Consider the following 13,912-nt stretch of genomic DNA (forward strand, 5'->3'; position numbering starts at 1 on the left):
GCATGCATTTGATTAAAATTCTATAATTTAGACGTCGAGCCTGTCTTCACAAGAAACTAAGGGCATTATGACTTGAAACTTTATAACAGCAGAGTGCACCGTACGAGAAGCGGCACCGCGCGTCATGTCTACAACTCGCAAATAGGCTGGGCGCTGCAGAAAGGAAACACAAGCACGCGCAGACATGCGGTGCGTTCCAAACGGAATTTACAGTAACTTCCGCTTCGGGAACAGGGAATGATTTCTGCACGCACATGGTTCATGTACTACAACTGCGAGTTGGGTTACTACTTTGCATATAGACCCGTTTTTCTGCGATTATCAATGTAAAGGTCTTTGGACATACAGTCCGAAATTTTTGTATGCGTTTTTTCGTATTTGGCGCTCGTTTGTACGGTGTCTCTGAATTGTCAAAACGCCTCTCAAAATGTTTGCTACAGATGCGAAAAACACAGAAAAATGAACCCAGCCTGAATTAATTTATGACAGACTAAAATATCGGAGACAGTATGTACATGTGAAAGCATTCGTGTAGCTCAGTGGTTAGAGCATGCGTTATCAACACCAATGTCATGGGTTCGATCCCAGGGATTTTTACTTACTCAGATACAAATGTATAGTACAATGCAATGTTAGTCACTTTGAATAAAAGTGTATGCCAAATGCATTAATGTAAATGAAATGATTGACACAACGTGAGGTTGTATTTATTTTGTACCGTGTAGAAAATGTGGATGCAAATTTTGTGCAATGGCCTTAAGTGTAATTGTTTCTTAAACATGAGATTTATACTGGGGCACGACGTAGTGCCGCTCCATAACACCAGCGCACACATGCGGGGAGCAAAGCGAGACCGAACCAATTTAACCCCTGCTAACCTCAAATGTCAAGCTTGCACACTTGCTCTTTTTGTTATGAGCAAAAACAGACAGAGAGTCAAATGTAGCTCTTGACACATCTGATGTGAAATAAAGACTGACTGCATTAGCACCACAAGACCAAGAGGGAGATCGGCTCTTGACCTAAACGTATTCTTCTGAAGAGCAGAGCATCCATTTATTCTTGAGTACACACGCGCCTAAAATAAAAGATATAAACATGCACAGACACGCTCTGCCCTCCTACGTGCTTTCTGCATATGCTGCCTGAATACATGCTGTAATATATGTGTGCCTGCGTGTGTGGGTGTGTTGTACCTCGTTGATGAGAAACTGCAGTTGGAGAACTGCTGCCCCACTCTCATGCTGGCAATGGCAGTCCACTCCTGGCCCTCCCAGACTGATGACATCACAGAGTTAAGGGAAAGACCACTTGAAAGAGTATTATAACATTATGCCAAAAAGGCAGTCAAGACATCAATTGATGGATGAAAACAGTGATGGATGGATGAACTCATCAAGTCATATTAACAGCTTTGACCCCTAGATTAGCTCACGGTGTTTTAAATAGTTGGAATCTGTTGATTAGGAAAGGAATAAGGGTTTCTTCCAGCCACACACACAGAGCAATCGATCAAAGAGAGCCATCAGAAGTCAGACAGGGGGAGGAGAAAGATCATGTTGCCATTTGTCTCTTCTTTTAACTACAAATGCAACACACACAAGTGTATCTGACCCTCTCAAAAGACAGTAAAACAAGATGGTATAATATAATTACAGAAACATAGTCAACAACAGGGACATTCTGTGCACTTTTGCTTTATTTAATTTATACTTAAATTATATAAGCTGTGCATTTTGGTCTAGAGATGCGTGTTTGGCTGGGGTGCAGGGGTTAAACTGTTTGGAGGTGGTGAAAATTTCTTTCTGGTGGTGATTCTGGTGTTACTGTGACGATCCTGTCCTTTCTGTTTTTAGATTTCATGCCTTGGGGACAGGGTTGTTGCAGTACCATGTCTTGTGTGTATGTTTTGTTTTATGTGGAGACACGTGGCAGTATGTTTTGATAATTTGCCGCGTGACCTCCTGTTTTTCGTTAAGCTCCGCCCCCGCCCCGAGTCTGTTTTGCCCCATCGTGGGTTTTGTTTTGGATATTTAATAAGTCTTTTACCTCCACCTGCCTGAGTTTGGGTTCTGCCTCTTACACAACCGTGACAGTTAAATTACTGAATAAAAAGTGATTGATTAAAAACAAACGCAAACATTTATAGATATTCTATAAGACCACATTAAAATCCGCCATTCAAAAAGTAATTTCAACCTAGAAATAGAGGGAAAATGATTTTGTATCAATCAATGAATAATTGCAAAAAGTGTGTCATTCAGCAAATTGATGTCATTGCTATTTGAACTAAATATCAGATTTCCTTCACTCCATTGAAACGCATTAGATGTTCTTTCAAACATTTTCAAATTGTGCTTGAATTTTTTCTACATTTTTTTGTTATTCAAATAATGGTCATTAATTTTTTTTTTTAAATGCACAGACTATTAAATTGTCTTATCAAGAACAAGGTTTCCCAAACCGGGGTTCGCCGAGTGTTTGTGAGGTACACTGTATGTTCACAAGTACACACACATGTTATTTCCATTACTTTAAAAATTGAATTGCAAAAAAATGTTTAAAAATAAAGATAGTTATGAAAAATGCTACTAATAAAAACTTCAAAACGTAAAAAATTAACGCATTTTTATTTCTTAAACATGCAAATGTACTACTAAATTATTGAAATATTTACTTCCTCATGGGGAGTGCCTCTCATGGGGAGTGCCTCTCAGTACTTAAAGGAAATTATTTAGGACAAAGGGTTCGGCTGGCAAAAAAGTTTGAAAACTCCTAATTTAGAAGAAAATGGGTTGTGTGATGAATTGTTATACATGTTCAGCCGGTGATTCTACTTGCTTCGGTTATATTGACAAATAAGAATTCTACACAAGTTCAGAATTTTTTAATTTAACAAACACACAAACTTCCCACCCGTGACCCGAGGTAGTTCGGATAAGCGGTAGAAAATGGAATGGAATGGAACAAACTTCCCATTAAATAATGTGTTTCATATATCAAGCATACGAATGACTTATAAGATGAATGTCAAAATAGTACCATAGTTCTACAACAATACATCTCACTAATAATGTTTTCCCATAAACCACTAAAACGTTTATTAAACTTCGTTCACAAGGTTCTTCAATTGTCTTGACAGGTGTAGCTCTTTATGTAATTTGATTGCTTTTCATGAATAAAATGTATAAGATTAACAAACTTATAGTTATTTTTATTTATTTATGATATACATTGTTTAATAAAAGATGCTATTCTGCTTACTGTCAACATGCATGTTAGATAATATACAGTATATATGAGTGCCAAGTAAAATTTCACAGGTAGCAGGAAGGGCAATTTCAGAATCTTCCAAAGGAAGAAACAAATGGCCACTGAGAGATTTTTTTATTGGTGAGCAGGTAGTTAAAGCAATGTTTCTATAGTGAGACTAGGCTGAACAGAAGGAAGGATCGATGGAGGAAGAGGAGGGAGATGGAGAGTTAGAATTAGGAGGTGTTGAATAGATAGACTGGTGACTCACACCCCAAAAAGGGATGAGAGAGTAGAGGTGAAACCATAGTGTCAATAAGGCAGGAGGTAAAAGAGAGGAATGAGTCAGAGAGAGAGAGAGAGAGAGAGAGAGAGAGACTTCAGCAAGTTTGAAGGGGTGACTCAGAGCGAGTAGGAGAGAAAGATTGAAAGGGATGGTTGAAGTCTAACGGTGCCAATGTCATAAAAGCCACAAACACACATACATGTAAGGAAACATTTTGTGACTTGTGATCTGGTATTTACACACATGAAGCTGTACATTTCAGACTACATAAGTATGTACTGTAGATATCCTTCAATAGATTATTTTCATGCATTGTTTCCGCTGCTCTTGCCTTCATTTGCACACTTATTTCAATGTCAAATCAAGAAAATCTTCATTTAAGCTTCAAGCCATCAATAACATTCTCATCCTCAAAAGCATATGTATTGAAATCACGTCCTCACAACAAAGGATTTAAGAGTTTTGAGAGAAAACCTTTTTCAATTAGGTCTGTTTTTATTAAGAATAACTCTTATAAAATGTCACTGTATGCATACCCTATTTCCCTCTCTTCATCTCTCTTACACACAGCGAGAAACACACAAACAGATTGACAAAGAAGTTTCCTGCTCCAATTATCACGAAACTCTGTTGAGGTCTTATTCGGGATAGGAAAAACAAGTTGTTACACTTCCTACAGTGCTACAGACTTCTTCTGACTGAGAGAGAAAATGATGTTGCCGAACAATGTGACAATTTACTAAGCATTCACAGCGAGAGAAATTAATCAGTCAAAAGGGACAGAATTATAGCTGGAATAATTACATGCTTCGTGTTTTGGGGATAGTGAGAGAATGCGTCGAAGAAAATATTCTCTCTTGAAACTCTTCGAAAGCGCACCAAAAAATCTCATCATCTAGGGGGAAGGAAAGTACATTTGTTTCCTGTTTTCATCAAACATCTCTTTCCATCTAATTAAAAACTTTGGCATTACTGTAGCCATGCTAAATTACAGAGCAAGCTGTTTTTCTCTGGGAATTCCCAAGTCGAATGTGTGAATGTGTGTGTTTCTGAACGACACCGTGAAGCTGTTTGTGTCTGTTCTAATTTCACTTGTGTTTGTGTGAAGAGTGTCAGTCAATGCTAATCTATCACAACATGCACACAAACAAACTGCTCGATCTGACAGTAAAACAAGTTGAAGCATCATTTGCTCTTCCAGTTTTTCAAAGAATCTCACATTTTATAGCTGTTATAATATGCCAAAAATGTACATCTACATTTCATCTTTAAAAGGGATATCTCTTATAGGTGACACATCTGTGACAAAGTTGATAATACTTTAACTAACAACCATCCATCAAGACCTCTGAGCTAAAAAGAAAGAGCAGCTCTTGCACAATGAAAACTTCTGTTCTGATATGATTGATGTGGAATTTTGTGAAGGGTTCAGATGTGCAATTAGAAAAAAAATGAATGAAACAAATATGAGAATCTATACAGAAGCTATTAAGCAACACATTGTGTTATATAAACAGATCTAAGACCTGCTACCCTATGAAATCAATTAGACATGTAAAAAAATAAACACCACAGGGTGTGTGTGTGTGTGTTGGTGTTATTACAGTCATCATGGGAAAGTTGGTTATTGAAGATTAACACAACCGCTGAAGTTATGCTAATTCTGCCTCACTGACTTGAATCTGGGCGTGCTTGTGTTTGCACCTCTTTACTGCATGTTACTGTGTTATTGTTTCAATAACAAACACACCAAAATGAACTATTGGATCACCATTTTTTTGTGTTGGCTTGTTTTTTTAGGGCCCTGTGTATACCTGGTATTTGAATTCACTTTGGTCGATCAGATCACAAGTGGACAAGTTATGTTGTTGAGAGTTTAAGACCATATTTTAAATCTGAGAATCGAATGTAACAGACACTTTCAGCGTTTGAAAGGTTGAAAACAAAGGTAAATTGAATAGTAAAAGTAAATGAATTAAAAATAACTAATGTGCAAATTTGTGGCAATGACTAGATCCCTCAAAATAAACAGTTGACATACACAGTTCACATACACAGGTCAGGTCAGCTCCAAAGATAAGTTTTAAAATACAAACACAAAAGAAAAAGAATAATAATTAAGGTTAAGGTATAGTCTATTTAAGAAGTAAACTGTAAATATTTACATGAGCGGGAATATGCAAGAGAATGTGCAAAAAGATTTGTCAACGTTCTTTTTTCTCTTTTGTGTTCAGAGGAAGAAAGAAAGCAACAGAAGTTTTAAATGACAAGAGGATGAGTAGATGTTTATCTTTGGGTGACTTATCTCTTTAAATCTTTTGTGCAACAGGTCAGATTTTCTTGCTTCCATTAAAGCACCAAATATGCTTTTTGGAACCTTCATAAATGATGCTGTGATGGCTTTCTTTAAAGCAAAATAAAAACAAACAATAGCACAAACTAAGAAATCCGAACATTCATACTGTATGTTTTGAAAATGTGGATCGCCATTATACTGTATAAACATGAAAGTCTATCAACCTTTTGTGTAAAACATGAATCCTTGTGCCTCTGCTGCTAGCCAACCTTCAGTAAATCGACTCTGATTAATTGATTGTGAATAAGCAATCTTTCTCCTATCTTCTCCTCACTCCTCTGTGAATTATTCAGTAAGGGGGATGTTTGGAACTCAAGGACATGTGCTTTTGTTTCCAGATTCAAGGGCAGAGTGAAAATTAGCACGTGGAACGCTGGCAGCCTGACAGTTTGAATGTATTCCCTTTTAAAGTGCAAAATTCATTGCAATTTGTTTTGTAAGAATAAGCGCGCCGATGAGGATGCTGGCACCTGTGGCACGTTCTTCATCCCACATGCCAAAGCTCTTTTGAAGACCCTTCAATGCAACTCATTTAGGCAGAAAGAAAGCTTTCGCAAACTCACAGGACACGTGCTGCTATTATTATTTCGGAGGCCTTTGTTCTAAAATGTCAGCAGGTATATGGTTCTGGGCCATTGCGTTTCGTGTGAATGTCTCATGATTCGAGCTGGCAGCATCGGACAGCACCTGGCGGCGTCTGGGATATCGCTTTTAATTACGATCCCTCATTACGATACGCACATTTTGCCGAGCCAGAATATCCAGGTGTTAACACGCGCGCCTAAACCTGCTCTGACAAATGACCCCTTCCGCCGCAGAAAACCCTTCCGGCTGCGACGCACGCATCTGCCAGACGGAGCACGTAAAAACGGGAGGACATGGGAAAATGAGTGTGAGCGGAGAGATTGTGACCCTGCACGGTTGATGTAGGCCTTTAATTATAAAGACAATAGCGGGACACAGGTGTTCGTTACAGAACGGAGGAGGCCTGCGGTGGATTATTGATAGAAGATCCTCCAGCTGTTTCAGTGTGAAAAAATCTCAGTCTCACCTAGAACGGACTGCTGACCTGGGGCGACAAATGCGATTGGACCGCTATTGCGTTTTTGAGCGTGTGACATTTTATGGTCCTTTAATCGCGGAATGGCTGACAATTAGAATAAAGGGCGAGATGCAATTTGCATACGGCTGGCCTGTGATGACTGCCAGTTAGCTGAGATAGGGGTGCTCTATTGCTCGATTTTTTGTTGTTGTTGTTTGGCTTTCCATAATGCATGATTGACAGGTCTGGGTTTAGTTGATACATTGTAGGCCTGTTATATTATTTGGCTCATTCTCAGCTCTGGATTTTAACTTTTATTACTATCCTTTTTCAAAACCCCAAACTCAGCCCTATGTGCAGTATTAAATCTCAGCCTGTAATTCATCCTGTAACTTCTAGTTACCTCAAAAGCAAATCCAAAGTGACTTGCATAAAATCAGACTTCTTAAAGGGCTAGTATACCCCAAAATGAAATGTCTGTCATCATTTACTTACTTATTGCGATTTCCTGTATGACTTTCTTCTGCAGAACACAAAATAAGATATTTTGAAGAATGTTGGTAACCGAACAACGGCGGTACACATTGACTTGTATTGGTTTTGTGTCAACGCAATAGAAGTGAATGCGTCAGGCCGTTTTGGATGTTATGTCTTTTATTCTTGCTGCCTATGTGTTCCATCATTTTTGTGCATTAGCTGATCTATAGTTTATGTTCCCATAATACATCTTCTCTATTTCCCAGCATGTTTCGTCCTGTACCATCTTCATTACCCTCAGGGGCAGAATAGCTTGTACCCGTGACAACGGGCGTCAGGCAGCTGCATTGGGGTGACAACTTAAAGACCAAATTGAGGACCGTGATTACAGTAAAGATTAAACCCCTCTGTCTCATACTCCTTTCTTCTCAATGTCCCTCGGGGTCTGTCTGTGTGTCGCCTGTTTTTTGGTGCTTGACGGGGCGGTAAAATAGCAATGTTTGTTCACCACGCTCCATTTAATGAGGACAAGATCAAATGAAGGCACAATGATTGTGTTTAAAGGGATGAGCCAATGAAAGTCACATGATGAGGAGAGATGGAGGTAATGAGGGGGAGGGGTCAGGGGTGTCCACCAGTGATCAATAACCCTTGAGCAAATTTTTATTGGCTTGTCAGCCTCTATACACTAGGGCAGACTGCGCAACCAATTCTGCTGCCAGCTTTCCAAACATGTACAAGAAAAGTCGATGAAAACATCTACACTAGAGAATTACATCCTATACTGTCCTCGAATAAAAAAATGACAGAACGTACTTCTTTGATGTATTGCATCTGTGACTGGCCACTTTTTTACATGCCTTGGTCCCCTCAAAAAAGCTGTATAACTAGCAGTTACTGACTATTAGAAATGTTATATCAAATGAATGTTTATAGTAATATACAGCCGCAGAATAAAATTATCAGACCATTCAAATTTTCATTTAATCAGTATTTCTAGATGTATTATGGCAATTTCAGTACAGTGTCTGTTGAAGTTCAACAAAATCAAACCTCAGGAATATCATCCAACAGCAAATGTGAAAGACTGACAGAATGACCAGACACATGAAATCTGTGATACAAATCGAGGTTATCACATTACATTTTTTTTCGAATACTTCTCAAATACATGAACATATATTAATGTTGCTTAAAAAGTGAATGAACTTCTTTTCTTTGCAGTGACTGTTCTATTATTTTAACCTGTTTTTATTTTCTGTCAATAAAAATTTAAATAGAAACTTTGCCTTTATCTGGGAGAAATTTTGTTATACAGAACAAAAAAAATTTTTTACCTAAACGCTGTTAACTGTCGGAGCCCTTTTTGAGCTTACACATGAAAACGCACATCTGAACTAAAATTGCAGAAACTCATTAATTCTTTGGAATACATTTTGTTTGAGAAAAAATAGCTCATTATTGTGAAAAAAAAAAATCACATACACACAAAAATTTTTTTTTAAGGTATGATGTTAAGTTTATTGTAAAAAATGAATTAAAAAAGTTTATGTGTTTCTTTGATAAAAAATACAATAAAAAATATGGGGCGCATAAGGATAACAAAAAATCCAAGCAGGCTCTTTATAAAAAAGATTCAATTAGTCTCCCATCATAAATTATAAAAAAAATTAACTAAATAAATATGTTTTCTAGAGTCTTAGAACATTCCAATGATATATAGTTTGTCATGATTCGATTAGAAATGACATGCACAATATTGACACAAATTTAGGTGTCCCGTATACGGAATGGTAGACAGTTAACAGGCTTCAAGTATAAAGTTAAATAGATTCATTTAAAGACGTCATTCATGGGAATGGGCAGTCACTGTTAAGCGCTTTTGATATACATGTTTCAATGGTAACAGTGATCTGTTTTATTAATCTCACTTCAGGATTTTTGGTCAAATTCAATGTTTTATTCTGGAACACTTGCGCTCTTTATATAGTTATACAAACATCTGGACCAATAAGATTTCACAGTGTCCAGACTTACAAAAAAACCCAACAGAAACTCTTGGTCAGGACTCAGTGTTAGGAAGTGCCTGTTAAAAATTGAGAACGAATAATTTGGTTTCGGAAAGCACCTGTCACGCACCCATCTTTACACCCGTCCTTTCTGAACTCTCTTATCTATTCACCTCCATCTCAGTCTGAGCACAGCTGTGTGTCCTAGACACAGGCATTCCGGATCACTGTCACTCCATTAGCGTATAATGTCAAAACTATTTTCTCTGACTCTCATTCTCTCTGTCGGTCTGTCTCTCTGACACACACAGCTGATTGTCCCAGGAGGTGATGATTTCAGGCCGTGGTTACTGTGTCACTCAATGTGGGACATAGGAGTAAAGGGTGCAATTAGCCTGTGTGGGGTGCCATCATTCTACCCTTTAAATACAGAAAAGGGCAGACCACAAAGACAAAACAATGATGAAAAAGAAAAAGGACAAAACAGGATGAGAAGGGTAAACAAGAGGGGATTTTAGCCAGATTTGATTTGATAATGATCCACTTAGCACAACCATGGGATGGGATACTGGCCACCTGTGATGTGCGTATATGAGGATCAGCAGATCAGAGATGAAGAACTTTTCAATTCACCCCCATTCTCTCTCTCTCTCTAACTTAAGAATTCTGCTCAAAATGAAAAATTTGTTCTATTTGCTATAAAATCAATTACTTCCCCTGCAAGCCAGCAGAAAATGGTATCTGGGATATGCAATAACAGCCTGAAGGACAGAGAAAAACGTGTAAACAACACATAGAAGGAACGAGAAAAGTGAAAGCGGTTAAAAAGATTTTCATAAATGTGTTATTGCTTTTATAAAAACAAAACAGCTTTCACAGAAATGCAAAATAGCTTTTCTCCATTCCGTTCTGTCTGCAACCTTTTTATTGAGCAAAATTCACACAGTGAGTAACTCACACTTAGAGTTATTGAAATTGTAATGAAATTATAAAACTCTATATAAATATGGTGACACACAACCCTTTATCCTGCTTTGATTTCTTATTTTAGGATCCAAAATGAGCCAAAAACCTGAAATCTCAGATAGTCAGTATAACCTAAACATTAGGTAGGTTGTTTTATTTTTGTTGATTTCTTACATTATGTTTCATTAAACTATGAGACATTAAATCTGCTGTATTAGGGTTATACTGATATCATATTCATATATCATGTATCTTTGTTTTGTTGTATTGAGTTACCTTCTGCTTACAGTAGCAAAACCTTCACATGATATCTTGTCCTTTGACAAAAGATGACTACTACAAAAGAATTAATAAAAAATATGGCATCGGAGTCCAGATAAGACCAAAATTCAGGTGTTCGGTCAACAAATGTGAATAAACACATAGGCATACGAAGGGGTCAGCATCCATAGTGTGATGTAATACAAACAGACTGATGCCACAAACTCAATCGCAGTGACAAAAGACCACCGTGAAAGGAAGTGCGTACTGCAGTAACAAATTTATTGACTAAAATAATGGAAGCCACAACGTTTGCTAGTGCCTGACGTTTCATACCATATTTCTATACATATTCACCCTTGCCCTTCAAACAGAAGGGAAAATCACCTACATTTCAGGCGTAAGGTCACAGTTAAATAAACCAACAGTTTATCCATTTTCATGAGAGAGATTTCATAAGCTCAGAGCAACAACAGTAGTCAATATAAAGTGTTCACCATTATAGAAAAAGCGAATGTGCAAATTGAGGAGAGAGAAGCAGAAAATGAAGGTGGAAAGATGCATATTCAGGGTTTTTAGCATTCTAAACCTGAAGTGCCCACTTCAGGTTTTGCAGGGTGGACACACTGTGCTCTGCATCGTTCATGGTCTTTCTGCTTGCTATTCTGTTCATCTTTCTTTTTTACAGTCTCACATTAAAACATTTATGATAAGGGCCGCATAGGTGTGTGTTAACTTGACCATAATTAACAGTAAATTACAATCATATAGCATTTCATTATTATATCATTTATCAAATTTGCTTGATTTGTAATTAAAACAGGTAAATGATTTTCAGACTTCTAAAGACTAAATTCATTCCAAATACATACACACACAATCAGTCATCAGACCTTAACCGAAAGTATTCAACTGTACTAAACAAAATGACAAGAGACCTGCTGATGCGCATATCAATAACGATGACAAACAATGCTTAAATATTCAATGTAAAGTCTGACAAATCCCTTCTTCATAAATCACTTCATTTCCCCTATAATGATGAAGGACGTTTCGCGAGACAAAATAATACAGAGCATTCATCTGCAAAATGAAAAACTTAATCTCACATGTAATGAGATCTTATTGCTCTAACCCCCGTAGAGGTGATATCAGCCAATCATCTGTGTCATTGCATTGTTTCTGTTATGTTAAATCACTAATTAATTACTATTTCCTGTAAGACTTTTCTCCAGCAAATCCTGCCTATTGTCTTTGCTCTTTGTGTGATGTGAGGGACACCACTGGAATGTGTTTCTGTACAGACATTGATTTAACAGCACTCTGTGAATGACAGCATCTGGGACAAAAATGTTGGCAAGAATATGACCATTGGGGCAAAGTAATTTGTTATCCTGAAAGCGATACAAAGAAAATTTAAAATCTTCTCATTATTTCCTAAACACCATGTAAAGTGTATGGACACTAGAGCAGTGGTTCTCAAACTTTTTGTTGTAAGCCCCTCTTTGTGTAAAGTGCATCGCTTTGCATCCCCCCAAATAAAGACTTATAATCTTAAATTAAGAATTTAAACTAAACCCAAAACATATGCAGTTATACAATGCTGGAACATCAATTCTATTAGTTGGTGTTCTTATTTTTCTGATTTCATAAAATACCACAAAATCTGTGCCCCCTGGATCCATCTTGGGGCCCCCAATTGCAAAACCACCGCACTAGAGGAAACCATAAAATTACAAAAATCACACTAAAGCAAGGATGTTAAAAGTACAGAGAAAATTGAAATATTAACATATCTAAAAACTAAATGCAAGTCTCCATTTTGAGACTATAAATACGGTCTAAAAACAAACCATTTGCTTATTATATAAACTAGTAAAACGAAGATAAAATGTAGTGTTAATCACATCACTGTGAAAATCAACCTCTATCAAAGTTATTTTTTAATCAGAAAATTATTAAAGAGACAGTTCACCCAAAAACCATTTACTCACCATCATGTCATTCCAAACCAGACATTCTTTCTTCTGCTGAACACAAAAGAAGATATTTTAAAGAACATTGGCTACCAAACAGCATTGGCCCCCAATAACTTCCATTAGATGGACACAAAACCACAGAGACGTTTCTTGAAATATCTTCTTTTGTTCCACAGAAGTCGTATACAGGTTTTGAATAACATGAGGGTGAAAAAAATATAATTTTTTATGCCTTTACAGTAACAATTCTGAAGATTAAAGTATTTTTAAATTTCTCAAGTAAAATCCTTAAAATCATTGAACGACAGCCTTACATAAAATACTCCGAGCAACATCATGCAATATTTTAGGGTTGACTGTTTCTTTAAGGATTCCGAGAGTATGCTCGCTTCACATCCCGACAGCAGGAGCTACAGTAAGAACATTGAACCGAGCTGAAAGAAACAGCGTCTTCCTCAACTGACAGGGATTTAGCATCACAGTCAGCAGTTCTATGCTGTTACCTGAGATGTTGCGGGCCGCAAAGCGGTCGAATAAAAGGAGACACTGGAGTTTACTCAGCCCTGACTGCTACTGCTGTGAGCTCAAATGCCAAGCAGATTCTAATAGCTTCAAATCCCACGCCTAGTTTACTATATTCCTTTAATCTCTCCGGCTCTCTGTGCGTGCCTATATAGTTCTCTAATGTTGGGATTAGTTTACCAAAGCTTTTCAATAAATTGCTTATGAATTTTTCAAGCACAGAATAAGGCTATGCAAAGGTCTGTTGTCCATTTTCCAATAACTGTCTATCATTCTTACACGCACGGAGCTGAAGGTCTTGTGTTTTATGTGGATAATTCCCTGCTGGAAGGAAACAAGCCCCTGCCTGAATTTTCTGCTCCAAAGAATAAAGTGAAGCTAATACAGCGTCCTACCAATCTCTCTCTCTCCTGCATTCTCAATCTTTCACACATGCTCACAGTGCTGCAGCTAGTTGGCAGGTCCCTTCCTATTACCCCATCCCTGCCCTCTCTCTCTCTCTCTCTCTCTCTCTCCTTCTCAGCACCATCAGGAGATATTGATTTTGTGGCCTGTAGGCTTTTACAACATCAGGGGCATCGTAAGGCTTCTCTATCATCAATGCACAAGCAATCCACACACATGAATGTCTCACACAAAGCTGCACAGTTACAATACACCAGCAGGGTGTGTGTGGGGCAACGTGCCCTGATAAACAACCCTTGAGCTTGAATTAGCCTGTAGGCTGTAGGGTTTCTGCAAAACTCTGAATCAATGGATCTG

At 37.6% G+C, this 13,912-nt stretch overlaps 1 protein-coding gene across 12 annotated transcripts in view; it reads right to left on the reverse strand.

The window, feature by feature from the left end:
* stxbp5l (syntaxin binding protein 5L) overlaps window positions 1-13,912 on the reverse strand; it is a 116,582-nt gene that overhangs the window by 64,314 nt on the left and 38,356 nt on the right. For all 12 annotated transcript variants that reach the window (XM_056754552.1, XM_056754546.1, XM_056754551.1 and 9 more), the window contains exon 3: window positions 1,197-1,278. In XM_056754552.1, coding sequence (XP_056610530.1) covers window positions 1,197-1,278 — 82 coding nt within the window. The remainder of the gene's footprint in view (window positions 1-1,196; window positions 1,279-13,912) is intronic.

This window comes from Triplophysa dalaica, chromosome 8 (assembly GCF_015846415.1).
Source record: "Triplophysa dalaica isolate WHDGS20190420 chromosome 8, ASM1584641v1, whole genome shotgun sequence".
Taxonomy (NCBI): Eukaryota; Metazoa; Chordata; class Actinopteri; order Cypriniformes; family Nemacheilidae; genus Triplophysa; species Triplophysa dalaica.